At 42.0% G+C, this 26,877-nt stretch overlaps 1 protein-coding gene across 3 annotated transcripts; it reads right to left on the reverse strand.

Annotated features, from left to right (window-relative positions):
* Positions 1-2,831: 2,831 nt before the first annotated feature.
* On the reverse strand, positions 2,832-26,877 carry LOC126042131 (vitellogenin-2-like). 3 transcript variants are annotated; one of them, XM_049808819.1, is made up of 36 exons: positions 26,808-26,847; positions 26,675-26,695; positions 26,421-26,572; positions 24,639-24,890; positions 23,928-24,089; positions 23,692-23,840; positions 22,941-23,091; positions 22,664-22,821; positions 22,422-22,587; positions 21,408-21,533; positions 20,845-21,063; positions 19,651-19,868; positions 19,392-19,489; positions 18,969-19,093; positions 18,758-18,859; positions 17,997-18,116; positions 17,721-17,910; positions 15,854-15,947; positions 15,556-15,741; positions 14,878-15,022; positions 14,534-14,756; positions 14,268-14,443; positions 13,391-13,874; positions 13,128-13,348; positions 12,603-12,653; positions 11,598-11,687; positions 10,279-10,491; positions 10,042-10,184; positions 9,500-9,638; positions 8,828-8,963; positions 8,207-8,393; positions 7,788-7,879; positions 6,607-6,704; positions 5,708-5,867; positions 3,862-4,023; positions 2,832-3,001 (listed from the first exon to the last, which is right to left on the reverse strand). In XM_049808819.1, exons 1-36 carry the CDS (start codon positions 26,845-26,847, stop codon positions 2,883-2,885), a joined length of 5,568 nt encoding a protein of 1,855 aa, XP_049664776.1. In that variant the 3' UTR covers positions 2,832-2,882. The 3 variants fall into 3 exon arrangements, with proteins under 3 accessions (XP_049664776.1, XP_049664777.1, XP_049664775.1); XM_049808820.1 differs by having other exon boundaries at positions 13,128-13,236; positions 13,312-13,874; XM_049808818.1 differs by having other exon boundaries at positions 13,128-13,874; positions 26,808-26,877.

Consider the following 26,877-nt stretch of genomic DNA (forward strand, 5'->3'; position numbering starts at 1 on the left):
TTTGGTAAATGATAAGTGTAGCTGAAGGATTTGAGTATACAGCTACTGGTGACTGGTAATTGAGGCTCAAAAGCTAATATATTATGGCATAACTGTATGCAGCTGCACAGGGTTTTTTTAAAAAAAAACCACCTTGCTGGCAGCGAGGACTTGAGATCAGTGCTAGAGCAGGCAGAAGAGCGCTGCTGTGATGGCAGATTAAATGCAGCAACACTTGTATTTAGTGTCTCAAACTTATAACTCAATATCCCTAAAACACCACACTATAACAGTGACACCATGAACCGTAACACTCTTCGAAATAAGGGTCCTCCCTGCGGGCTGTATGGGCTGTGCCCAGCTGCAAGGGCAGGGTCTCCCCAGACCCCCCAGCCCAGGGCTTTCAGGGTCTCGTCCCCACCCCACGCCCCGCTTTGGGCAGCAAACGCTACATCCCCGGTCACCCCGGCCGTGCTGCTGCCGCGGGGCGGGATCATCTATGCTTTCTGCAAAACCTGTTTGTTGGGGAGGGCTTCGCCTTTGGGGGTTTCTTTATAGAACCAAACCCTCATATTTTCTAGATCATTTCCCCAGTATGTCAACAACGATTTCAAATCCCAGCCTGTCCCCACAAACGCTCACAGCTCTGTCACGCTTCATATTTCTCCAAAGGCTGTAACCTCAATTAAAAAGAGAAAGGGAAAAATAAAAAAATTCCAAGAAAACGGCGAGGGTGACGACCAACGTTGCTGTGCCCAGGACGTGCCCTGGACAGCGTCTCCTTCCAGCTGTGCTCGGCTCCCTCCACAGCGGCAGGGGAGAGGGGCAGAGGGTGGCCGAGGCCTCCCCGCAGCCCTTCGCGAGGTGGCCACCCACAGCCCACGTCGCCCCGCCGTCCCACGGGTGCTCCGGCTGCCACGGTGGTCGGGTGATGCTCACCCGCAGGTCTCCTGCCTGGGCGTTACTGCTGAGCTTATCGCACCCCTCCCACCTGAGCACGGGGCTTGGAAGACGAGATTCCCCCCAAAACCGTGTTCCTGCCTCGGCAGGCTGGGCAGAGAGGAGCCCCGTGGGCTGGCCCCACCGGAGCTGGGAGCTCATGCCAGAGCCCCCCGTGGGGCCCAGCTCTGGGGGTCATGCCAAGCCCCTGCTTCAGCCTCAGGGGCTCCCCGGGAAGGCTGCGCTTCCCATCACTGCTCCGTGTGACTTCAGGCAAGCAGCAAACCCACCAGCCCACTGCTTTGCTGCTGCTGCCCGGCAGTGCCCAAACACTGCCCGCTGTCAGCTCCCCACCACTTTGCAGCGCAAGGTACCATGGCGGCATTTAAACTCTATATAACTGTATATTCATGCCTGTCTTCCAAACATATTTCCTTTGGTACTAAGGACATTACCTTTCCAAACTATGGAACTTACACGCGAACAATAAAAAAACCTCACATACGTGCATCCATGGCAGGTACCACAGCTGCTGGGGAAAGCAAAACAACACAATTTTTACAGAGCGTTCTCAAGTGTTTCCAAAAACTAGCCAGTGATTACCTCTCCACCCCACATGGTCATAGGTAAGTGTCATCTTTCTTTGTTGGTTTCTACTGATTTTAAGAACCAAATAACTTGCTTCTCTTTTAATTAATTTACTGAAGATCTACATTTTTAACAATTCAGTAGGATCACATTCTTCTTTGCATTAAGAAACTTCAATATAAAAAATGAATGTGTTTTCAGTCAGTAATAAAAATGGCTGGACGTGTGTGTGTGTGTTAATTGGGAGAATGCTGATGAATTAAGGCAGATAAACTTAAGAAAGTACAATAGCATTTCTGCTGAAATTTGCGCAAAACTCCTGATGGCTTAAGCTGCCAACAATCTCCTTGACGTCGATGGTTATGTCTACACCATCTCCTCAGGCTATTCTCTGAGAAACAAATTCACCCTGCATGCATACTCAGCCTGCAAGCACGGCCTTAGGGGTAAGCAGAAAACATCTTCCGGATGCGCTGGAGTCCTTTGGGCTCCAGAGCTCACAGCGGACGAGCACGTCCCTCACCGTGCCCACCCAGACCCGCAGCACTTGGCAGGAGGCAGAGCCCACCGGCTGGTGGTGGCCACAGCGAGGGCTCACGCTGAGCACAGAGGCTGGGGCATCCCACCCACAGTGCAAAGGTCCGGCTCTGCTTCGGACCCTGTGGCAGGCAGTATACTTGGTTAACTCCACCGCGTCCTGTTCAAAGACCCCGATTCGCACTAGCTTCTGCATGTGGTGCATCAGGAACATAAACATGTTCTTGACTCCCTCAGAGCAGCCTTGTCCAGTGGTAGGAGATTCAGGCTTATTCCCTGATCTTGCTGTTCCCTATGGCAGCACCGGCATGTCGCGTAGTTATTGCAGAGCACCACGGCTGCGTTGCTGCCGCAGAGGGTGCTGCATCGCACAGAGGTGAGCGGTTCCTGCTCCGGGTGCACACGATCTCAGCACCAGGGAAGAAAGCACCAGGGGAAACAAGCAGGTGCCTGGTACCGCAGCTACCCAACCCATATCCCCGATGGGGCCTGACACGGACACGTGTCTGGTGCACAGAAGATGGTCACAGACTCAAGAAGTCTACGAAAAGGGGGGGTGAGGAGAAGCAACAGAGACCTCTTCTTTCCATAACCAGTGAAATTAGGAAGCCTTCATAATTTTTACCATGCGTGGATTTATTACGAAATCAGACATTTAAGGGCAATCGTACCAGTTTCTACAATAATAAAGTTTAATACTTTAAATTACTTGGGAAGATTCCACATGTCTTTAAACACTTCATTTAGTATCTCTATTATTCCTTAAGATGAGTTTTCTTATACTACAACATAAAAATATTAAAGTGTTTCTGTTTTCTCCTGTGCTGCAATGTACAGCTTCATGCACTGCAGTCTTCGTTCTCACAAGAACATGCTATGTGTGCATCAACAGTGTCCTGTATATCCTCTGACTTCTGGTCGAACTTAGTCTGTTTGTCCGTCAGGCTGGTAGCCGAATCTGATGGGGAACAAGAAATGAAAAGTAAACAGCATACTTCTGAAGCAGTTCTGCAAGGTACAGCACTTACCATGCACCAGTCATTAATTACAGTGGGCTTGGCTTCTCCTCACTGCCTTACATATTTATGTTTGTCTAAGTCACGCAGAGATGTTCCAGGAAACTCATTTAATTAATAAGCCAGTTCTACCTATTTCCATGTAGAATTTTATTAATAACACATTTAGGAAAGGATATTATGGTCTTAAAGGAAAAACAAACTTGGAAAACAGACATGAACCTGTCATCTATATAATCTATATCTACTTTATATGATCTCTTATCATCTACAATATACCTATAAAAAATATATCCTCCTATATCACTGCACCTGTGTGCAGGAATCTCATCCACACCTGCCCTTCTATTGCCTAAATCGGCTTGGTGAAATTGGATCACGCCCAAAGGCAGCTCTATATAAAAAATACAAGGCAAGGATCTCTGCTGCACATGATCAGATGTGGCTGAGTCCTCACAGGCTGCAATACACAATTTTTCAGTTGAATCACAATGTTGACTGTGCTGTTACCCTGCCCTTACCTTGTTAGCTCAAAGCACCATGAAGGGAAGTTCAGTTTAGTTTTTAAATTCCGGTGTAATGAAAACCATAGTAAAATTATGACAGAAAACCATCTCTCTCACTAAAGGAAGTTTTACATATTAATGAAAACAGGGAGACATCTTTGGTCAATACCACAGTAAGTCCATCCCTACCTGTGGATGTTAGATCATTCATATGTTTCAAGGGGGTAACTGAGTCAAGGCACCATTTATTTAGACTTTTGTGCAGCTCCTATTCAGTAGGATTTCTGTTGACTTACCAGCTGGGAGACAGTGGAAACCAACAGTGACTGGAGTAGTCTTGGTGGCAGAGCATCCTTTCATACAGCGCAGGACAGGCTCTGTAGAATAGCACTTGGACTCTACACCCACAAGCTGAACTGTCTTCTCGAGCTTCACAAATGAGCGTCGCAGTTTGCAGGCTGTAACATAATAATTGGTGATAGTTTATGTGCTTTCATGTGCATTTCTAGTTTCATAGAAATGCTTTTCTTTGTAACAATTACTTTCATTGCAATTAATGGTAGATTAAAAAAAGGTCAGCTTTTTCTTTACAGATAAGGACACTTCTGATTTTAAGCTCTTCAAGCCTTTTTGTTCTAAGTTAGTTCAAAAATGAGACAATTAAGACCAAAAAGGAAAATGCCTAAGAAGACATACATATATCCAACACACACTCACTACTCTTACATGTCAAAATTATTAACCAGTGCCTATTTAGAATGACACAAAAGCTTAAGATGCCCCCAGAAGGACCCATCTGCCAACACTGCCAATTTGCAAACAACTTTCCTCTATGAAAACTATATTTCCGTCAGAAGTGAAGCAGCGTCACTGACTGATAAGCTTTTCAAATCAGCTTATTAGATATAGAGCTACTGGAAGTTAATTTCAAATGCAACTGGTTTATTTCTAGGTTAGCATGTAGAAACATAGTCTGATGTACTTTCTAATAAACATTTTTCAAAGTAAACTGGCTTACTGAATAGCTACAAAACCACATTCGAAAGTGTTGAATACTCAGCAGTGGAAATAAAGGGGGGATTTCTGACCAAATAAAAATAATCACTGACGAATTACACTATTACCACTGTCATTCAGACACAGAATTGCTGTAGAGAAAGACCAAAAGTCATTGCTGCCAGCCAGTAATACTGATCTCATTTTGGATTCCCAGCACTAGCAGTTAGAAGTATGTGAGAAGCTAAATGGACCACAGTTTATTCCTGACTATAAGCTTTATTCTCTAAAATTCCAGCCATTTCCGCCATATGTTAAATGGAACCACAATATGTGGTAACTACCAACCGTGGGAATATTATTGTGTACATGCATGTGGACTCCGCATCCCTCTAAAGCAAGTTTGATGCCCAGTATTCTTGACAAAGACATAGAAGAATAACAGTTAATGCACAGCTAAACATGTAGAAGTCATCTCCAGGGACCGAGGAAGTCCTTCCCACCAGGACAAGTCTTCTTTAGAAAGGCAACGTGCCTGTTCTCCTCACAGCACTATGGTACGCTGTTGCATCATAACCTCAGCTGAGAGCATCAGCACACCATAAGATCCTAATCTACTGGAACACTTAAAATACAGCTTTTAATTTCAACCATGTAATTAAGTCCCTGGAACTGCTCATACACTTGAATGCTTTGCTTGACAGGTCGCACTGGTTCAAAAACCAGGTGGTCAGCCGTGGTAATAATTACTAATCCCCATCTGATTTTTTGATGGGTCAAATGCTGAAAACCGATGTCTGGAAAATACTGTTGTGCTTAAATCAAAGCATTCCATGTGAATTTATCCTCTTACATTTTTTTTCTGATCTTCTTCTAAAACACTTCAAAACTGAAACAAAGATTTTGTTTCAACTTGGTTATTTAATTTCATCTGACTTGTGTATTTTGGCTTGTTAGTTTAACTTGTAATTTCTTATTTCTTTCTAAACTGGCAAATAATTTTAATACTTAATATGTACGTTAATGATGTTTCCTTTTAAAATGCTTTTTATTTCCAGAATGTTTACAGATTTTAAATTTTCTAAACAGATTCTACATTTTCTAAACTGCAGTAATATTATGTTAAATTTATTAGAGCTTGCATACCTCCTGTGCAAGGCTTTTCTTCCAAAATCCAAGAATGCCCAAAGCTCACTGCATCTTTAGCTAGATATCCGTTGGGCATCCGGTATTCCTGTTCACATTCTGCATCATATTTTCCACATATTCCACACGTTTTCCCTGCCATCCATAAAGCAACTTGAATCTTTGAGAAAAAAAGTCAAAACCATTTCAAGTTTAAAAAAAGTAATACCTGTGGAGCAGATTTTTGCTATGCAGGTCCCTTCCAGTATAAGTTAATGCACAAATGTTTAAAATCTCTTTAGTAAGAATTCAAAAGGGTCTGACAGTCAGATGCCAAACTCCTGTTGTGCTGCAGCATCTTTAACTGTTACAGCCTTTTAAATCCTCTGTGCTAGTGTAGTATGTTATTAGTAGTCTAGACTGTTAACATGCTGAGGCTTTTTTCTGATGGATGTTTTCATAGTATAGGTGATAGATACAGTATGGTTTGCATGATTTCTTACATTCCCATTTCACATTAGTGCAGCCTTTAAAGCATTTATTCATATTAAAAGAATGGCTGCATTTTTGCTGATTTGAAGAATTATACAGCTGTAAGAACAGTGGACAGGAGCTGAAACCTCATTTTTCTTGCGAATGCACTGCTGGCTCAGTGTGTGTACACTTACGGGCCCATTTCCCAACACATACCTGCACTGCAGGAATAAGGTATTTTTGTTGGTGAAAGATTCTCACTTCTCCCCCTCAGAAATAAATAGCAGGACTGTGCAATCCTGTAGTGTCATCTTCCCTTTGGGGTTTTTTGGGTCCTGCACACATTTGGCTTTGCCAATGTATACTCTTGCACTCATACATATAAATTTAAGGGAATCCTATGGAAATTTCTCAACACTCAAGCTTATGAAGAGGAAGAATGATACCCTGAATGTGTATCCATCAAAGTACAATTTATCGATGCCATAGGCTGGAGCAACAAGTACAAGCCCTTGCTTTTCACTGTGGATCCACAGAGGAGCACCTAGAAAAAAAACAAAATAAAACAAAGGAAAACCAAAACCAAAACAGACCCGACCTAGCTTCTTTAAGAAAGAAAAAAGCAACTGTAATGTTTCTAAAGTGTTCTTTTCCTTGATATTCCTCAATTGTTCTGTTCAAGAAAAAGAACATACAGCAAAACAATGTAGAAATGTGTATATATAGAAAATAGGTGTTTGTAAAAAGTTGGAAAACAATTTTAATGATCACAGATTTATTCATTTTTCTTTGGGTTATTAACATATTCATATTTATTTTTAGAAATTATTACAGAGCTGTCTATAGTATCTGTATAGCTGTGCAGATATGCAAGGCCCTGAGTACACTATCGCGGTAAGGAAAGACAAAGACCACTGTCACTGAAGCCACTTCTAGCACAATTATCACTTGCCAGGTATGTAAGAAATAGGACAGAGCTCAGCACTGACAGGTGCTAACCCAGTTTCAGCAAGATTTAGCCTGATTCACATACTACAGCTCTACAGTCAGGAAATACCTGCCTTGTATATAGCCCCTGACTGCATAGCACAGAATGAAACAAGGCCCTGCTGTACCTTTCACAGAAAAAAACCGTTCCTGCTCTGAGAGAAGCAAGCAGGTTATTTTAACAGCTCTTCATATTTATTCCTAGCAGGTTTCAGAACGCTAACCAGATTTATACCTACAACTCAAATTAGGAAAAACGTTGGTATACAAGTGTGGTGAATTTTAGAAAAACTCTAATTTGGAAAGTTTTAATCAGGCAAGATTTTTCAGTATAACTGAAACACTTCTCAAATTTGGAACTCCAGCAGGAGCTGCAGCAATGTATGAAAAGGAGGGACCTTCATGTCAGTTATATCTTGCTTAGATTGGCCACTTCAAGAGCTTCACACTCTAATCAGTCTTTCTAAATGTTCCTATGCAAGTGAGTAAAATACATATTCTTAAATAGAAACTTACAACCAAAGGTAGAAATATTTACTGGATACAAACTGATGGAATCTCTTTGATAGGTTTTTTTTTTCTTTCTTTCTTTCTCCTAACAAATATGTGAAAATGAAACAACTGTTGCTGCATCACTTACCAGCAGATATGTATGAAACATTCGTCGTGGGGCTTTCAACCCCATCTACCAGCAGTTTCACCTGCCCTTTCACAGGACGCATATCAATTTCCCTGTTAAGGAGAAGAGCGGTCATACCCTGCTTGTATCAGGTTCACATGCATACAGCGACAAAGGCGTTTTCCTGCTCACTAAATATCACTGGTCACAGCATAAGCTCATTTCAGCTACTTAAATTACATCAAGGGTATTCTTGTCACCTAAGATGCAGGATACCATCAGCAGCATCACATTCAATATGCATGGAAAGTAAATGAGGGAAATGCTGAAATCCTATGGGCTGCTAACCATTGCAGTAAAGCTCAGATCTAAGCTCCTCTCGTGTTAAATGTGGTCAATATAGTCCGTCACACTCCCAGCATCTGGCAGGAGTTACTTACTGACTGCCAAGCTTGATGTTGATTGCTTTCAGGTTCATAGCTTCTTCAGCCTTCCTCATCATCACCAGGAACTTAAGGTCAGAGCTGCAATCCTGAGCCAAGATGTGGTAGCAGTTTGCTGGCATTGTGTAGTTAAACTGAACTTCGTTAAAGGTTGTGATCTTGTTGTGGGAAACGGAGCAGTGAGCTGGTTAAATAAAATGCCAGTAAGTGTTTGCTCTTCCGTAAAAGAAAGTCATTAAATGGCATATTTTTTTTTAGTGCTATATTATTTTAGCTTTATATTTTTTTCTACTAGGTGACATTTTTGTATGGCTCTTGCCTACTAAGCACCCATAAATTCTAAAAAAAGGCATGGAAAATATACTCCTCTATCTAACAAAATATAATTGCCAGAAAGTTTAAATCTTATCAATTCAGATAATTGGTATCTTGATCCCTGAAATGCTGATGCTTTCTTTACTATATGCACAATACTATCTCCCAGTTGAACCATCCTTGCATTATTACAGCACATTTCCTAATTAACTGGAGACAAATAATCCCAGAAAAGTTCAGAAGGTACTCAAGTAATTTGGGAGACTGAGGGTGTCATGCTTCTGAGCCTGATTAGACCCTGACCTTTCAAATTCTCGAGCACTGCAGAGGGAGCTTCAGCAAAGACATTCCAGATGGGAGGCTGCAGCTCTGAAGCTGGTATCCTCGGACCTACAGGGAGTGACAGGGGAAGCCTCATGGCTTTTTCATAGAAGATCATCTGAAAAGGAATTCAAAAGCACATTCAAAATACACTTGTGCCAGGTATTCACAGCAAACAGCTGAGGTCAGCTTTTTCTCCTATTTGGAATTAGACTTCAATTTCTTCTACTTTGGTTGACACAGACTTTATGTGAACACAACTGATCTGACTCACTGTCCATGAGCTTTTTGCGTCTGCTTACAGTTTTTGCTCGTGGTGTGGGTCACCATTCAGATATTATTTGGGAGAGAATGAATTAGTCCCCTTCAAAGGTGGTTAGGTGAACACTTAGGGAGCTACTACAGATGGAAACACACGCCATTATGAGTACCTATGGCACTCTCTTTTTCCATGAACAAAATCACTCAATAAATATTCTTGGATGTAATATAAGAAGGTTGAAAATAAACAAAAGTTGTTTTTCTCATTTGCACCCAGACTGATGCTTACTTAATTTTACTTTCTCAGAATTGTCCCACTGTAATTAAAATGCAACAGTCTTACTTTCTACTAGGAAAAAAAATAGGAGACCGATAATAATATTTCATAATTACATCAGGAAGCTTGATAACAACATCACATGTCCTTGGAGAAGTTAGAGCCACGATCACCCTGGCTTGTCGAGAAGGATTCTTGTCTGTTTTTTCAGAGAACCCCAGCATAAACGCAGCCCCAGGGACAAACTTGTAAAACCTTCAAAAATTCAAATCAGAAAGATCTGGTGAAATAGAGGAGAAAAAGCAGCACACATCCCAATCAGGTTGTCTCACGTCTGTGTGTAAGTAGCATACAGAGTCTTCAGGATCATTGGTTAGGTCCCCATGACCACACTCTGCTTTACTCATCAAGTGTTCAGTGAAAGGAATGATCTGTTCCTCAGTTTTCAGTAATTATGTCCAGTATAAAGAATTATTGTACATTACAATAGGATGGCTATGATCTCCCACTCAGCTTTTATGTCTGAAGGCAGTACTTGGACAAATCAGAGAATAAAATAATAGATGGTACTTTAACCACTAGAATCTCGTGGGTGGATGCTGATTTTTCCCAGCTGACCCATATCGTGAACAAGTGGCACTAAAGACTAAAACCTCACCATTCTGCTATGGATCTGACACTTGAAGGAACTTTAGGCCACTCCAGTTTCACCTGTACAGCAGGGTGGGCAGCAAACCGCCCAGTTACCAGCTCAGTTGAAATCTTGTAGTCCTGGCAATTCCGGCCCCATTTCAGGTAAGCCTATAATGGAGAGATAAATGGACCATTTTTAAATGCATTGAACATGGTTTTCCTGTGATGCATACAGCTGTATATAACTATTTTTGAGCCTTACCGCTGCCTTGTGAGCATTAAGGACTGAAGCATCAGCGCAGAGCTTCCACTTGCTTGAATCTGTGAGGTTTGACACAAATACCTGCATCCGGGGCCTGATGGAGTCAATATCAGCATATACCACAAGCTGGAGGCCTCCTATCTTCTTATCATTACGAATGCCATGAAGAAAAACAGCTAATACTGGTGTTTTAACATCTCCCAAAAACTTAGGCTAAGAAGAAGGGGGAGAAAGTATGCAGAGAATATAATTAAAAAAGCGTTACCATGGAACATTTTAGATGCAAGATCTAGATGGATAAATGAAAAGTAAGCAACTGAACTGCAAATATATACCAGCATATGTACCGCACGTATATACATGCCTATAAACTCTCATGCGTGTGTCTTTAATGTGCATGTGCCGCTGCATGCGCAGATGGATTTTATCACTGTATTTTACATGAGCCAAAAACTTGTGCCATTTCGTGAGCTACAGCTGATACTGTGGAAATATTCACATCATTAGGATACAGTAATGACTATATGATTTGGGCTTCATTGTTAATACCCATATATTTGCCTGTGAATGAAAGGGAGTGGTTCGATTTGACTAACAACATCAGCTGTCAGTTGTATTCATCACTCATTCTCACAACAATAACATCCCCCAGCTAATGTCCTCCTGTTTCTCTCTCTGGTTGGTCTGCTGGCTTTCAGCTCACACTTCAGCTGTGAGTTCTGTGGGGCAGGCGGGTTTTGTGTCTGCACAGCACCCTAGCACAAAATGTAATCCAGGACATTGTCTTCAACATCAGGAACCTCCCCCCCCAGCAGCAGGGCCTTAAGCATGCTACGACCTGCAATTCCTTCACTCCATCGTTAGACTTCACTTCATCACTTGCCCCAGAGAGCAAGCCTGCACGCATCAGACTGGGTGGTGGTGAGGAGCCAAGGTGCCATAGGTCACCTCTGGAGCATGCCTTCTGCTGAGGCTCCCCTTTGCCTTGGCCTCCACCACCAACATCCTTGCGCTGGCACTGCAGCACCTCAACGTCCCTCCTGGTTGCAGAGGTCACAAGATCAGTCTCTGCAGGCATCTGTTGGATGGGATTCCCATGAAGGAAGGGTCACGGTGCAAGTAAGAACGATCCTCACCTCACTGCAGAGGAAAGTGTGTGTGGCAACTATGGTGCGTGTCTCACTCTTGATTGATACCTGAGACTTGAGAGGTTGGTATGTCTCTCTTCCCATTATCCTAGCTGTACAATTACTGCAAAGTCACGGCCACTCTGCCATTCTTCCAAGCTGTCAAAAACCCCTAAAAATGATGCAACTAACCCGGGAAGCAGCTCGAGATGAGGCACGACTCGATCTGGTAGAAGAGTAGGTGCTGCTAAGTGGGTCACCTGAGGGTTTCCTTTTTGGGAACTGCAAAAAGAAAACACATTATGCTCAAGAGGGTAACTTAGAAGCATCCTTGAAGAAATTGTACTAGGCAGTGCTGCAGAATACTCTCTGTCATGGCACTTGGTGTTGGTAAACTTGCATTCCAACCCTGAGCAGCTCATAGACTTGCAATATGCTTTGTCCTGCTTAGTACCTGTGATCTAGCTCTGAAAAATGTTGTTTACCCAAATATATCTGACCCCTCAGAAGAGACAAATAAGGAACACGTCTAGATGAGAATTCCCTGTGTGAAAAAAACAATGGACCAGAGCAAGTCAAACTGAACCAGCATCTTAATTCAACATAAAAGATCATGACTGGTTCATTTTACTTCTGGAAGGGCCTGATTAACTAGAGGACACACTGAATGGACCAATTGAATAGAGAGGATCAACTGAACGGACACACACAGCCGAACTTTTTACTTTTTCAGGAACACTAATATCAAGTACACTCCTCCTGGCTGGCTCATGCCCTAGTAAGAATCTTCTGCTGAACTGAAGTACCATCAAATAAGGTATCGTCCCATCTTTGTCAACATTGCTATCCCGGTGTGTATCAACAGTGATTCCAACCCAAGAAACCAAGTGATCAAAGCCAGTCAAATGACCCAAGCTCTTGACGGTAGGATCTTTGCTCCTCCAAAGTGTGCATCCCCACTGCTTCAGTAGAGCTTTGCATCTACTTTGAAGAGCCGCAAATGGCATCGTGAGTGCAACACAAAGGAGAACATAGATCTCAGTCTTTATGCATCTCAGAACCAACAGTGTTGATTTGGTCTTCTAAATGTTATCAGTACTGTAATTTCCCTTAACAAATACAACAAGTTGCCTTTAATGTTTCCATTTGACTCATGACAGATTCCATACTTAATTTACTGAGGAAATAAAAACTCACCTCTTGTCTATGCGCTGATCTAAAGCGATACTGATAAATCTCATGATCTCCCTTTGAAAATGATAAAAACAAGAAGATGGAAAGTCTCAGAAGAAAAGAAATGCTGCAGTTACATTGAAATCTGAGCACTGGGAATTAAGTAAGAATTTTACCAATTATCATTCATACATAGTTCTGTATGCTTTGTCACAAGCACATAATGCAAGATTTGAAGTCTTTTTGTTCCTACTGCAAAATTAAGACAGAAACATACAATATATATTGACAGAAAGTAGTAAATTGGCAAAAAATGGTTCCCTGCCTATAACAAAAGTTTCAACACACTTGTGGAAACTTTTGAGATGCTTTGAAGTAGACATCTGAGCCAATGATTGCAGGCGTGTTTGCAGAATAAATTTTGCAATTTTATGTTGCTAAAATTTACTGTGTCAACTCATAATTTCATGATTTATGATGCAAATCTAGCTGCCATCAGGAATGTGATTCATGAACATTAGCAACATCAGTAAATTTAGTGATAGTTACCCATATTTTGGAATTGCTGCTGCTGCTGCTGCTGCTGCTGCTGCTGCTGCTGCTGCTGCCACCTTCCAGATGTCCTGAATGATGCCCATGGCTATGGTGACTCAATGACCTGCTACTGCTGCTGCTGCTACTGCTGTCATTCAGATGACTTGAGTGATGCCCATGGCTATGGTGACTCAATGACTTCCTACTGCTGCTGCTACTGCTCCTACTACTGCTACCTTTGCTACTGCTACTCTTGCTGCTGCTACTGCTGCTGCTGCTACTGCTGCTGCTGCTACTGCTACTGCTACTGCTGCTACTGCTGCTGCTGCTACTGCTCTTGCTGCTGCTACTGCTGCTACTGCTCTTGCTGCTGCTGCTACTGCTCTTGCTGCTCTTGCTGCTGCTGCTGCTGCTACTGCTCTTGCTGCTGCTGCTGTGGCTACTGCTCTTGCTGCTGCTGCTGCGGCTACTGCTCTTGCTGCTGCTGCTACTGCTCTTGCTGCTGATGCCACTACTACTAGGGCTGCTGCTCTTGCTTCTTGCATCTTTATTTCTTGTTTGCTTTACTTGATCATTCTCATCTTCATCCACGGCCTTTTTACGATCAGGAGAAGCAGCAGATGATGAGGAAGAAGAGGCAGTTGAGGAGGCAGAAGATGAGCTGGAGGGATTTTTTGCTTTGGGGTCTGTCCCAAGCTCTGTTAGCATAGCATTTCCCTTCTTAGAAGGTTGCTTCTTCTGGTGTTGCGTTTTATTTGCAACCTGCAAAAACAGTTCAAAGAGAAGTGCAAGAGAGGGGATACATCTGGTTCTGTATTTGCAAAGTAAAACTTCTCTGGGTGTCAGACAAGCTGCTCATATAAGCCTTTCAAGGGACAGCAACTTCCCTACCTCACTCACCGCAGAAGCTGCAGAACTCCCTTAGATCCACTCTGCCTAGCTGAAATCTAGCCCAGCATGGAGGACCAGTCCCAGCTGGATGCACCCCGTAGGGTCAGTCCCTCCAGATGTGGCACTGGCTGACAGGCCTGGCACTGGCACCTTTCAAAGCAGCCCCATCCTTGCTTTTCCATGCCAGCTTTCCACACTGAACTTCAAATTCTTGGCTTCATTTATGGGAGAATATTCCTCCCTCCCATGCTCAAAGGCCCTTACCTTGAACACATTTTCAATGCCTAGAATCTTCTTCAGTTTAGCTTGAATGTCCTCATATCGAGATGACTCATCCTCTTCCTCAGACTCTGAGTTTACCACATGAATTATTTTCGAAGCTGCCCTGGATCCTGCCTGAATCTCCAGCTGAATTTTGTCAATATCAGCATCTGTTTGAACTACACACCAGTTGCACATATTAGAAGGTTATACTGCTTCAAGTAGCACTGACAAACCTAAGATGACAAGTCTTGTGCTCAGTATTGTACCTGGTATCAAGACTATTTTAGCTTCATGTTCTCCAATTAATCTGTGCAAATATGTATTTTTTAGGAAACTGGCATCTTGTGATCTTCTGGAAAAGCAGAGCTGACAACCAAGACGATGCAGTTTGACACAAATGTCTCGTTTATGAGTTTTTCTTCCTGTGCCATAGCGAAGATCCTCTTGAGAGCTATAGGCATGCCTCCTTGGCATGCTGTCAGCTCCTTGCTGCATTGGAGATGAGTACATGAATACCACTGGGAGCATATCATAGGCAAGAGTAAAACTGCAGACATGTGCATCACAGAAAGGGTAAATATTACTGTATAAGCAAAAAGGAATAGGTTACCATTGTGGAACCTTCACTGGAAGCTCTCTCTGACGGTTTGAAAGGTTCTTCCACAATATCTGATGAAGCATCTTCTGGGAGAATTGAAGTCCTCTTTTCAACACCTAGTTCTCCTAAATTTCTTGATACAGCAAAAGCCTTATGTCTGTTGAGTTATGCACAAAAGATGGTGAATTATTCCAAATCCTTGTCTTTGAATTAAATGAAATACATCCCTGTCAGTATCATGTGCCAGCACAGAGACATGTTGTTTGAACATAGGGTTTGTATATGCAACTATACGTATAAACATTATTAAAGAGTTCATGACAAACACCAGTTCTTTATATCACAGGAAATTTTCAAAATCTGGATAAATTTAAACAAATTTCAAAAACATGAAAAGCATTCATTTAAAAATAAAAATTAAAACCCCTAAAAGACAATAAAATAATAAACAAATAAAAATTAAAACCACAAAATAATAAACAAATTAAAATAAAAATTAATCTCCTAAATAATTTAGGTGTCTTGTGACTTTTAACTCCCCCGTTTCCCTTCCTTGCTCTTTATCCCAAAGGTTCTGCTACACACTGAAAAGTCACTCTGCCTACCTAGAAACCTCTGTAGAAGGTCAGTGAATGGTGAACTTTGTAAGGTTTCAGCAACAGGAAATATTCTGAAATAATGCTACCGTACCTTCCAACCACTATCTCAGTTTCTTCATGGCATGGATTCGTTTCAATCTTAATATTTTTCACTTTCATGTCTATCTTGGCATCAAACTTCATTGGCGCTCTTGTCAGGACCTTGCCTTGAATTTCAACAGCATGTTGAAAGTATTCTGTGTTGACACCCATTGTTGCAACTGTATATACGTATAAACTGAAACAGAGTGAAGTGGTCAGATGTAAGAAAGGTGCTCTTTTTGAACAGGTGGTTCTGCCTTGTCATAAAAAAACTCCATCATATGTAAAGCCTTAGAAACCTGCCATACCCTGGGTTTATGTCAGACCGAATCCGCATGGTGGATTCAAGCAACTGGGAAGGTCTAAAATCTCCAGTTAAAGGGGGGGTCATCTTTCCATCAACTGCAAATGACAAAACAACATTTAAACATGGTAAAAGTGAAAGAAAGGATTTGAATTTAAGCAAGACACAGTTTTCAGGAAGATGTAATATTTTTGTTAATACAGCAAATATGGCTGGAAAACAAGACAGACTTTGGGGTACATGAGATCTTTCACAAGTCTGAAAAATACTGAAAATATACAGAAAGCTTGTTCTGTAGGCAAAGGTTCTGATGCAATATATTGAAAATGGAAATAAAAATATAGTAAGAAAATAAAGAGCTAACCCAAGCTGAAAGCTTGTTAGTTAGTATAACATTAAAATTTCAGAAACGCGAGGAGCCAGAAGACAGAGTAAATGGTGGGCAACCAGGCTAAACAAACCCTGCTCTCCAATCTTTCCTCACGTCAAGTGTGAACATCTTTCTTGTACTGTGGACCCCAAACTAGACGTTGTACTCCAGATGCAGCCTCAGGTGTGCTAAATAGAGGGGGAAAATCATTTTCATGTTAACTCTGCTCTTGCTGTTGCAGCCAAGGATGCAGTTGGCCTTCATCACCACAAGAGCACACTGCTGACTCACTATACCAGCTTACCCTCCAGGCCTCCCTGGCCCTTTTCTGCAAAGATGGTTTTTGTCTGGGTGATGTACAGCTTATACATTGGATGGGTTACTCCATCCCAGGTGAGGGACTTTGCCTTGCCTTTGCCAAATTTCAATGCACTTCTGTCAGGCCATGCCCTCCAGGCTGTCAGGGTCCCCTGGGGTGGCAGCCTGACCCCCCCAGTGCAGTGACTGCTCCCACCAATTCAATGTCATCACTGACACAGGTTTGCTAAGGGTGCCTTCTTTTCCAAAGTTTAGATTGTTAAAAGAGACCATGCACAAGTGCTAACAACGGATGAATGTTTCTCATAACAAGCCACCAATTAGACTTTCATCTGTTGACTACTCTTGGAGATCAGCAGTCCAGACAACCTTCACTCACTTTGTAGCCCACCCACCCAATCCATACCTCCCCAACTTGGCTACAAGGATGTCACTTAAAAAAAAATTAAAAATTAAAACACCTACAAAACTAGGAACAGCTTCAAAGATCTTATTAAATCAAACTAACAAACCAAAAACCAAGAGCAGTGAAGAGTGGGCACATGCGAGACTTCTATAAAGAGCACAAGTACATGTACTTCTCCCTTCATTCCTTATGTGGTGTGAGCAGAAGGAAGGGTCACTTCTGCCTAAATTAAAAGTCTGCTGCACAACAAACAGTATGATCACTGAATTGACTTCTTGATAAGTATTCGTACTCGCGCATTTATTCTTTTAAAGCAGAGCTCTCTGTCTCTTTTCACAAGCGCTCTTCTCTACCTGCCTTCTCTAACATTACTGGTAGTCATCTTCGGGTTGCCGTGTGTTTTCTTCTCTGTTTCAATCACCACTGAATCGTGCTTAGCTTGTCCGTGCATCTCTCAGGAGCCATCCCCTTCTGCCCATGTCTGCGTCAGCTCCCCATGCAGCTCTTGTTTTTTCTGGCCTTGAATGGTATGACTTTCTCTCTCTGGTTTCCCAGATTCTCACCTCAACTTCTCTGTCTTCAATCCATTCAAAGATGAGGCAGAAATCAGCTGTGTCCAGCTTCCCTCCAAACACCTTCACTCCCTCCCCTCCACTACAAAAATAAGTTCTTTTTCTAACTTCCTGGTTTTGCCCTTCCTTCTCCAGCCCCTCTTAGCCTGTCCCTCTCACCCCCTGCTCAGAGCTTGCCCACCTGATCTCGTACACCCCAACCCACCGTTGACTGCCGCACGTGCCAGAGCGGTCGTGTATGACCCGTACTCCAGCGGCAGACCCGTGCAGGTAGGAACGATGTATCGCAGCTCTCCCAGCCACACCGGCTGTGTCCACTGTCCTGCGATGCCGTTGCGGATTTGGCTGATGATTCTCTTCATCACTGTGTTCCTGTCAGCAGGTTCTAGCACAGTCTGCAGTAAAACAGAGGTCCGAGAGGTTTAGATATAAAAGTACAACGGTGCCAAATCTTGCAAAGAAAATTAGGGGTCCCTGGTACCTTCACAGCCTGATGCAGGACTTCCTTATTGATGTTGACGTAGGCCAGCTCTTGGCCAAATATTTTCAGGTAGGCTGATATCAGGGGGGTTTCCGTTGGCAGCTCCTTCCATCCCAGCAGCTAGGGAACAGATAAAGAAACAAGCAAAGTTCCTTAATGCAACACTTTACAAATGGTAATTCAGCCAGGTGATCAAACCCATCACTGACCAAGCTGCAGTCTTCCATTGCTGCTTGCGTTTCCTTGCTGCTTTGTAAGTAGCTCAGTGTCACTAATTCAGACTTACGCCCTGTCACTTGCAGTGCCCACGAATAGCCTCCTGCCCCGCGCTCTGTATTCTCACGCAGTAACATTGACACAGAGGGTCTGGGCCATTAGCACCCCTAAACCCGGTCTGAAAGCACAGCAACGAATCACCTTTTCTCTTGAAGACAAGACTTGTAAACTTAAGCGAGGTAGATGAAGGGAGGGAGGAGGAAGCCTGCCAGGCACGAGGCAGACGCCTGCTGCGATGCCCTCCTCCCCGCTCCTCCTGCAGCCATACCTGAGCTGGGGAGGAGGCAGGGCCAGGGCGAGAATTTGCAGAAGCTATCGCACCCGTCACAGGAGTGATGTCCCCTGCACGTCGCTCTTTCACAGAAATACTCGAGCTGACTGCTAGGCGGGTAGTTTACCTTCTGAGACAGGGCTTAACTAGCAAAAGAAGCCCCACTAAATATTCCTTCACATAACCCACACGTTGCATTACTGAAAATACCTACAGCTTTTCCAATCTCCTTTATCTTTTTGTATGTGGGATATTCAGCAAACGGGATATTGCGTTTCATGATGATGTCTGTGAGGCCTTCCACGCGGACACCAACCTACCAAAACAGGGTGCAAAGGAGCAGTCTGAAACGTACTTACAGAGACAAAACTTTGTGGTCCATTTTAATTTTAATTGCTTTATTATTGATTTAGGTAAATATTTACCTCCACCAAATCAGCCACTGACCCTGCAGAATATGCCATCAGCTTGGAAATTATTGCCGATGGGAACATGGTTCCCGGGCTGTTCATAACAAAGACATCTCCTGCAGCACCAACTTTGTAGTTATCTATGGCAGAAGTAAACAAAAGACACAGCTTTTCTCTAACCATTCTGCTTAACATTCAAGATCATATTTCTGCAGCTTTTTCCATTGCCAACTCTAAGATATAGCATTACATAAATTTTAACTGTTTCGGCCCAAATTAATAGATGGCTACTCATGCACTTTTAAATATGTGACTGTCACATTTAATTCAATTTCTTATTGAAAGGCAGAATGCCATATTTCTCCAAAGAACTTAAGGTCTCTGAAGAATGGATTTCTAAAGTGAAAGTTTCCTGGTCACTGAAACGCTTCTACTCACCAAAGTAATCACCAAAATGCATGACCTTGCTATACCGATAGCTCAGCCTGTCCAATTTGGGGGCCAGCAGCTTAAGGGCGATATTGCAAGCTGAAGATCTAAACAAAATGAGAAAGGTAATAATACCCAGAAATAAGCTGCACCCCATCAGAATATAAACTGAATTCAGTCTGTCAGCACATGCAGTGCTGACTAACAAGAATGTAACAGAACTTATTACTTGCAGGCGATCGACCACTTTGTTCCTGTCTCTACTTACATGTTGTACGTGTACGGCAACCTGCTCTTCGACAAAGCCTTCATGTGGGAATACACGAAACTGGCCACTTGCAAATTGCTCTCCTTCGTTGCCACATTAGCTATCGTTGTTATTAAAGGAAGGGCAGGCCTTGTCTCAAAGATAACAGCACAAGCCATCATTCGCACTTCGGGGGGAAGCGACTGGTCTGCAAGGATCTGGATGAGATATCCCTGCACCTGCAGAGGAAAAACAGTGTCTGGAATTACCAATAATGGAGACTTTTTCCACAGACTGGATCCACACGTAACACGCAAGAAGTATGTGAGAGGGGGTCATTATGCCTGCAGAAAGGTTTCCTGATCTTTTTTACTGCATGGTTCCACATCATTTTACTGAGACAAATGAAGCAGCCACGGAGGAACAGCCCCATGGAGAAGGGCTGAGACTGAATCTGAAATAAATGTCCATCTATCAACGTATCGGGTCAACCCACCACAATCAAAAAGACATCAGCATAGCTTTTTGCATTAATGACATTCAAAGACCAGTGAATAACATTGGAAGAAACAACTGTAGATAATAAGAGTCATTCTTTGGAGTAACTCCACTAACTCGGTGAGCATGTTTCACTATTTTAGGCCACTTTTAAAAGTAGAGCTTCAGCAGCTCTCCAAAGACAGTCTGAGTGGATGATGTCTCATATAGCTCCTGTACCTACACCCTCTGAAAGGCAGGAGTCTTGTCTACGATTACCATACCAGCAACCTCAGCAGGAGGTCAGAGGTGACTCATCCAATCTTAAGGAAAAGGTCTAAAAGAGGCAGAGCAATGTCGACATTTTGTCTGGGAGGTCAATAGAAAGTGAGTCTCTCTCTCCTCCTGACTTATCAAGGCAGTTTAAATTATATGTCTGACTTTTAGGTGGCTAAATTTCCACTATATATAATTAGCACAGGACTTAATTGGTCATGACAGATGACTAAAGAAATACTGCTGGTATCCTTCTGGAAGCTTCCTACTGACTAATAATTATTACAGCTTAGCGGAAAACATCAGCTGAAATATGAAACTGTATTGTGTTGTTCTTAAAAATAATCCTTTTTTTTTTTAAACATGCTGAATCCACACACATGATACCATGCAGCTCATTACCCATACATTATGTATTCTCTAATTCACTAAGTAAAGAAATCCCTGACAGATCCTACTTACTGTTTTGGGGTCCTTCCAAGCTATTTTTCTCAAGGCCATTATGGCATCAATCTGAATGTGGATGGGGATATCAGAAGCACTGGATGAAGATATGGGAAGGAACTTCACGATGCGCTTGATGCTGGCTGGTTCTCCCATGTTGCCAATGCACTTCAGAGCTAATTTCATTTTGTCTTCACGGCCCCTGCTGATCGCTTCATCTGCCAGGTCATGGACGGGCTATAGACGAAGCACAGTTCAGTCTTCTCCTCCTAATGTATAGATTGTCCACAGTGTTCCCCTTACCCACTGAAAAGCCTATCACAATAAAGCAACTGGGTTTAGTAAAATCATTCAGTGATGGCTTCTCTCAGGACTTTACCTTACGGTGTGAAAACTGTGTTTTCAGTGATGAAGCAGATATCTACGTTAATAAAATGATTCATTGCCTTTGTTCTGAAGGAGCTATGAAATGTGTATTTGCAAGTCCAATTGCCATTTTTATACTGTATCTTAAATGAATTAAGCTAATGTAATTAACATTACTGAGCTATTAAGAACAACCTAAACAAAAAGCCACCCACCTGAAGAGCTTCTTTAGGACAAGCTGAGGTCTGAGAACAGTATCTATTGATCACAGAACTGTATCCCAAGTATGCAACTTGCTGAAGCATGGGACTTTTCTGGATTCGAGAACTGGTCACTAAATCCTGGCGGGGGGGGGGCAATTAATTTGGTATTTAATACAGTGTTTCACATAGCTTTCAGAGCAGGAAAATAATCAGAGCTTATCTGAGGGGAGCAATTTCAGAATGGTTATTGTTCACATCCAAACAAATTAAATCAGCTTGTAAACATTTTATTTGCAAGCTTCACTTAGGAGCTTAATTCCCAATTAGTTTCAATATATAAAAGTTTACATAGCACCATTTTGGTTTTCCTCAACTGAGCATAACACTGAAAATACAAAGATTATGGGTAAACATCAGTCTATAAATAGAATATCCTTAGAACAACGTGCAACTCAATTTTATTTATGATGCATTCTCACATCATATCTTTTTTTCCTATTTAAGAAGAATATTGACTAGAGATGGCAAAAATCCTGTTCAGAATAAATGATTCATTATAGCATCAAAATATTTGATGTTTACACTAATTATTTACAATAATTGATGTGTACAGTAATACTTTCAGTTGCAGCACTCTCCAGTTCATAGGAATAGTTTGCAATTAAAAGAGCTATTCAAATGACATAACACATGCATCGGCATTTGTTTCAGAAGTAAGAGACTGAAGTGGACAAAGTTTTGTCTGTAGAAGGCATGACATGTGATCCCAGCAAGCTAGAGTGAGAATTATTCTCAGAAGCTGTTAGGAGAGAAGGGCTTTTATATCCCTGTAGCAAAACAAAGACACAGGACTGAACTCTCCTCTCATACATGTAATGCTAAAAGAAACAAACGATTCAACATTTGCACAAAACTGGTATACAGGAGAGGAGAATCCAGTCTCTAATGTACTTAATAATCAAAGGCTGTCATCAATTATCGTTCCTTTTGTTATCAGATAGGAGAGATTCACATGGATTTACTCACTGCTGCTGTTGAAACAGTGTGTTCATCAGCTTTCAATAAATGGAGGGCAAAAGAAATGCTTAGAAGAGTCTGAATGTAGCTAAGGTCATCATTGCGAATTCTGGTCTTAATGAATTTGAGTGCTTCTGTGGTGCCTGTCGCAGAAACTGCACTCAGAAGCCATCGCCTGCAAGCAGGTTAAAAAAAAAATCTCAATTCTCCAAAAATGAAAAAGTTTCTTATAAATTGGTACGATGAAATACCTGTAGCGGGGTTTATCTGAAAATTGTCTCCAGATGGATTCAAGACTATCAGCGCTTGCTATCCGGCAGAGCTGGACAAGCTCCAAGAATCTGTACGGAACATCATCGTGGAAATCTTGTTGGTTATTCAGGACTATGTGTTGCAGTGTTTCTACTATCTGTTACAAAACACGAGAGAGAGGGCATACATAATTAAATCCTTTGGAATTTTTGATCATTGCTCTTTTACTAATTTTTTTAATTAGGAAAGCAATCTGAAGACCTAAAAATACTGTACCCGTTGCTCGGGGTTTTTCATCTTGATTAGCTGCAGTGGCATCTGTGGCAGTACTGATGGGAAGCGGTAACGAAGGCCTCCGTAGCTCTGCATGGAAATGTCCGGGGCGCTCCCCCGTTCGCTTCTCACTTCAAGCAAGGTGAGTTGTTGTCTGTCAAGAGACGGGTGTCACAGGAGGAATGAATTATCTCTCTTCCTCCACCCGCCTTGGCTGTTTGTTGGTTCAGTGATATGGCGATGGTATGAGTTTTACTCTTTAATAACTTTTCTTGTCATAGTAAAGTCTTACTTTGCTAATGGATAAAGCCTTCTAATTGGAACAAAATAGTTTTAGAGCTATCTACAATGAAATCTTTCCTGAGGAGGAGCTACACCGCCATCTCCTGAATGAGAGCTACCGAGTCGGTGTAAATGATGATCTTATTTCTATGTGCACCATCTTCCTCCTGACACTATAAATTAGCCCTTTTTCAGGACAGACAGAGTAATAAAGTTGCATTCTTGCAGTATAAGCAAGCAAAAGAGCTTTTCTCCTTTTCTTCCATGTAATTGTAGCGCCAAGTTCACCAGGGTACAAAAAAAGAACGGTTCACAGAATTTTTAGGAGTGTGGAAACCCCAGCTATGAGTACTCACAGCTCTGCCCAACTGCTGGGGAGCTCAAGTCTCACTTCGTTTTGACTGGGAGTGAAAGGGACTGCCAGAATCTATAATTGTTCTCACTTTGGGAAGCAAGCCCATGTCCCACCTACCTTGCTTCCATGACAGCAACACCGGTCGGTTCACTGAGTGGTGAGATCTGATATACCTGCTGTGACAGCACTTCGGTGATGAGAGTACCGCTGTCGGACTGCTTCAGTTTGTAGGAGAAAGCCGCAGTCCCTTTTATGAGCCTTCCTTTCTGGAGGAGGACAGAGAGACCCCAAGAGTGAACGGGAACAGAGTGGCCATGCTTGTAATTAGGAAGGTCTTTTCACATCTCACGTACCATCATGTCAACAGGACAAGGATAGATGTAAGCCATTCCAACACTCTTCATCACTTTTTCCTGGCAATTACTTTGGTCTACGGTTTTGGTAACAGAGACTCGGCTGTTCTTCCTGTCTTCCTGGATGACATACCTTGTATGGCAAACACCTCCAATTCCAGCCTGTGCACGTCAATACAGATAATGAGATTTCCCAATTATATCAGGATTTCACCGCCTGAGAAGAAGCTTTACTGAACAAAGATTCTGAAGGAGCAGTGTGAGGGTAAGGACCTACTGAAGAGTCTTAATTATGCTTTGAAACCTGTTAACACTACATACAATGAATCCTATCGAACTAAAAAATTGACACATGAACAGTACTCAGGCAGGTGATGGAGTTTAAAATGAAAAAGTAATCAACTAATTAATATCAACAATGAACAAATAAAATGGATCGAGTAGCTCTATCAGGGAAGCCATATAACAAATACATTCACAGCTAATAATTCTTTTTTCTTCAAAGGACTGCTTGTTAAGTCTTAGACAAATGTCTTAAAAGGAATCCAGCCCATGTAATTCCTTCAACATGTACACGCACACATTTTCTTCTGTGTGAACGAAAATCGTCTTTTTTTGATAATGAACATTTGAAAGTAGAAACTTGAAGGAAGAGCACCTAAAGACAACACATCCTTTAGGTGCAGTAGTTTTAGCACAGAAAAAACAAACCTCTTGCAATTCATACACATTCTGTGACTTTTTAATGGTTATCTGCATCGTGTTCAGTATTCCTCTCACTATGTTAACACACATATCAGGGCAGTCTTCTGGGCCATAAATGTTTCCAATCCGTCCACTACTGTATTCAAACTTGAAGGGCCGGGTAAAACATGAAGAAACCATTTGGGTGATTTTGGAAGATCGAGTAAATGAGTCCCTGGGCCAGATGCCATTGTATTCCTCAAACTGCGGAGACCGGATCTGGGAGGAAGTTAAGAAAAGATACTTATGTGAATAAAATCACTTTGGTTCTAAATATGCAAACAGATTGGAAGAAATTAACATAATCACTAGTTATATACTCTTTCCTTCCAAATGTAGGCTTAGAAATTTATACAGCAGTTTATTCTTTTGTCTCTTGCATACACTATTGTAAAACCAGTACAAACCCTGTGGGCTCAGCAGTGTTATTTTATCTTACAGAAGCGGTTAACGTATCGCTATTATCTTCCAGGGACATTTTAAACATTTTACTTCCGTTAACTTTATAGGGAGAAAAGCTGATTCAAAAAGTAATTTTAAAAATCCAAATAAAATTCTCCCAATTTTTTCAGCCTTAAAATAAATGTTCTGCTTTAGGTGAAATTTAGCACTTAAAAAGTTTATATCATTCTAAATGGCAAAAAAAATTAAGTTTTAAAATGTTTCATTTTAACTCCTCTCCTTCCAAATTTTTTTAACTGTACTAGTTCCTATATTTGATTCTGTTACCAGCTGGGCTGAAACCACAACAGATTCATATTTGTAAATTGCTTGAATCAACCCTTTTTTTTTTTCTTTTTTTTTTAAAATAATGAACAATGTATTTACAAACCTTCCCCCTCCTCCCCCCCTCCCCCCCCCCCCCCATTGAGACACAATGTAAATCAGAAGCAATTGCAATAACTTTGGCAAAAATTACTGCCAGTTTAGGTGTCTCAGAGGTGCACGCCATATAAGAATTTCAGGGTGAAGACTATAGTGTGAAATGCAATCCATAGCCCATAATTTTGACATCTTGCCCCCACCAATGAAAGAAGATCTACAGCTCAACTACAGCCAGCGAGAGCTCTGTCACTGAACTCAGTGCCCAAAAAGGAAGCTCTGATTTGTATCTAAATTAAACAGACAAAAGTATTTTTCTGAAACGTTTATTTCAGATGGGTCAGGTCCTGTCTCGATGTAGGCAGAGGCATGATTTCACACGTGCAGAACTTTTACTGTATTATCCAAACACTAAATATTATTACGTGCTCCTTTTTGATGCCTTTCATTTTTCAATCCTTCTTTCATCACTTATCACTTTTTATCCTTAGCTTTTATCACTTTCCATGTCTACGTCTATTAATTGTCTGCTTGACAATGATTTTACATACCCAAGTCCTGGCTTCCCAAAGAAGTTGGAAATGTGTGTTGAGACTACAGTCAAATCTTAAACTCAGAGCAGGCTTGAGCGCCTTGAATTACCATTTTCTAACAGAACCCCTGATTTTGGCACCTCTTCTTCTGACACAAAATATTGAGGAACACCTGCCGCAAACAATTTCCACAACAAACACTGGTAAGTGACTGGATGCCAAATCACTCATCACTTCTGAAACTGTATCTTGCAGATCATTCTCTGACATCCACAGCGCTAAGTCTCCAGTTGTGTTTCCTACAGTTTTCCTAAACCACAGCTTAGCCAGATGCAGTTACGACTGTGATTTATAGTTCACTGTTGCATGGTACGTTTGGAAGAAGACATGGTACCTTGAGGAGGTAAGTGTTCTCTGACAGCCCACTGATCTCTAGTTTGCTGCTCAAGCGCACGCCGGCTTTGGCTAAACTTCTTTCTTGAAGCCCATTCAACACCCAGCCTTCATAGCTGTACAAGTAGCTCTTTCTGCTACTGAATCCAGGGTCTGTGGGGAATAATAGCCGTTTTCACAATACTTGCAAGCATGTTCTAATAAACCAAAATCACAAAGTCACCAAAAGAAGGTTATAGAAGGAAATCTACTTACCAATGTCAAACTTCTGGCTACCTGCAAAAAGAGATGGAAAACCACATGAGTAACATCCAGTCTAGATCCAGCTGTTGCCACCGAACTTAAGGAAATTTTGGGAAAGAGAGATGAAGGGATATTGTAGGCTTACCTACAAGGGTGAGCACTAGTGCAAATATGATTCCCCTCATAGCGAAGGTGAATGGGGCTCTGCCAGACAT

This window comes from Accipiter gentilis, chromosome 8 (genome assembly GCF_929443795.1).
Source record: "Accipiter gentilis chromosome 8, bAccGen1.1, whole genome shotgun sequence".
Lineage (NCBI taxonomy): Eukaryota > Metazoa > Chordata > Aves > Accipitriformes > Accipitridae > Astur > Astur gentilis.

What these genes read in the sequence shown, in the direction of transcription:
- LOC126042131 (XM_049808818.1), bottom strand. Translation starts at nt 26,877, where the DNA reads ATGTCTGGCAGAGCCCCATTCACCTTCGCTATGAGGGGAATCATATTT. An exon ending in CTTGGAAGGACCCCAAAACA is followed by an intron (nt 19,869 to 20,844) that starts GTAAGTAGGATC and finishes TTTCCTCTGCAG; the next exon opens with GTGCAGGGATATCTCATCCA. An exon ending in TTGATGGATACACATTCAGG is followed by an intron (nt 5,868 to 6,606) that starts GTATCATTCTTC and finishes TTTTTCTCAAAG; the next exon opens with ATTCAAGTTGCTTTATGGAT.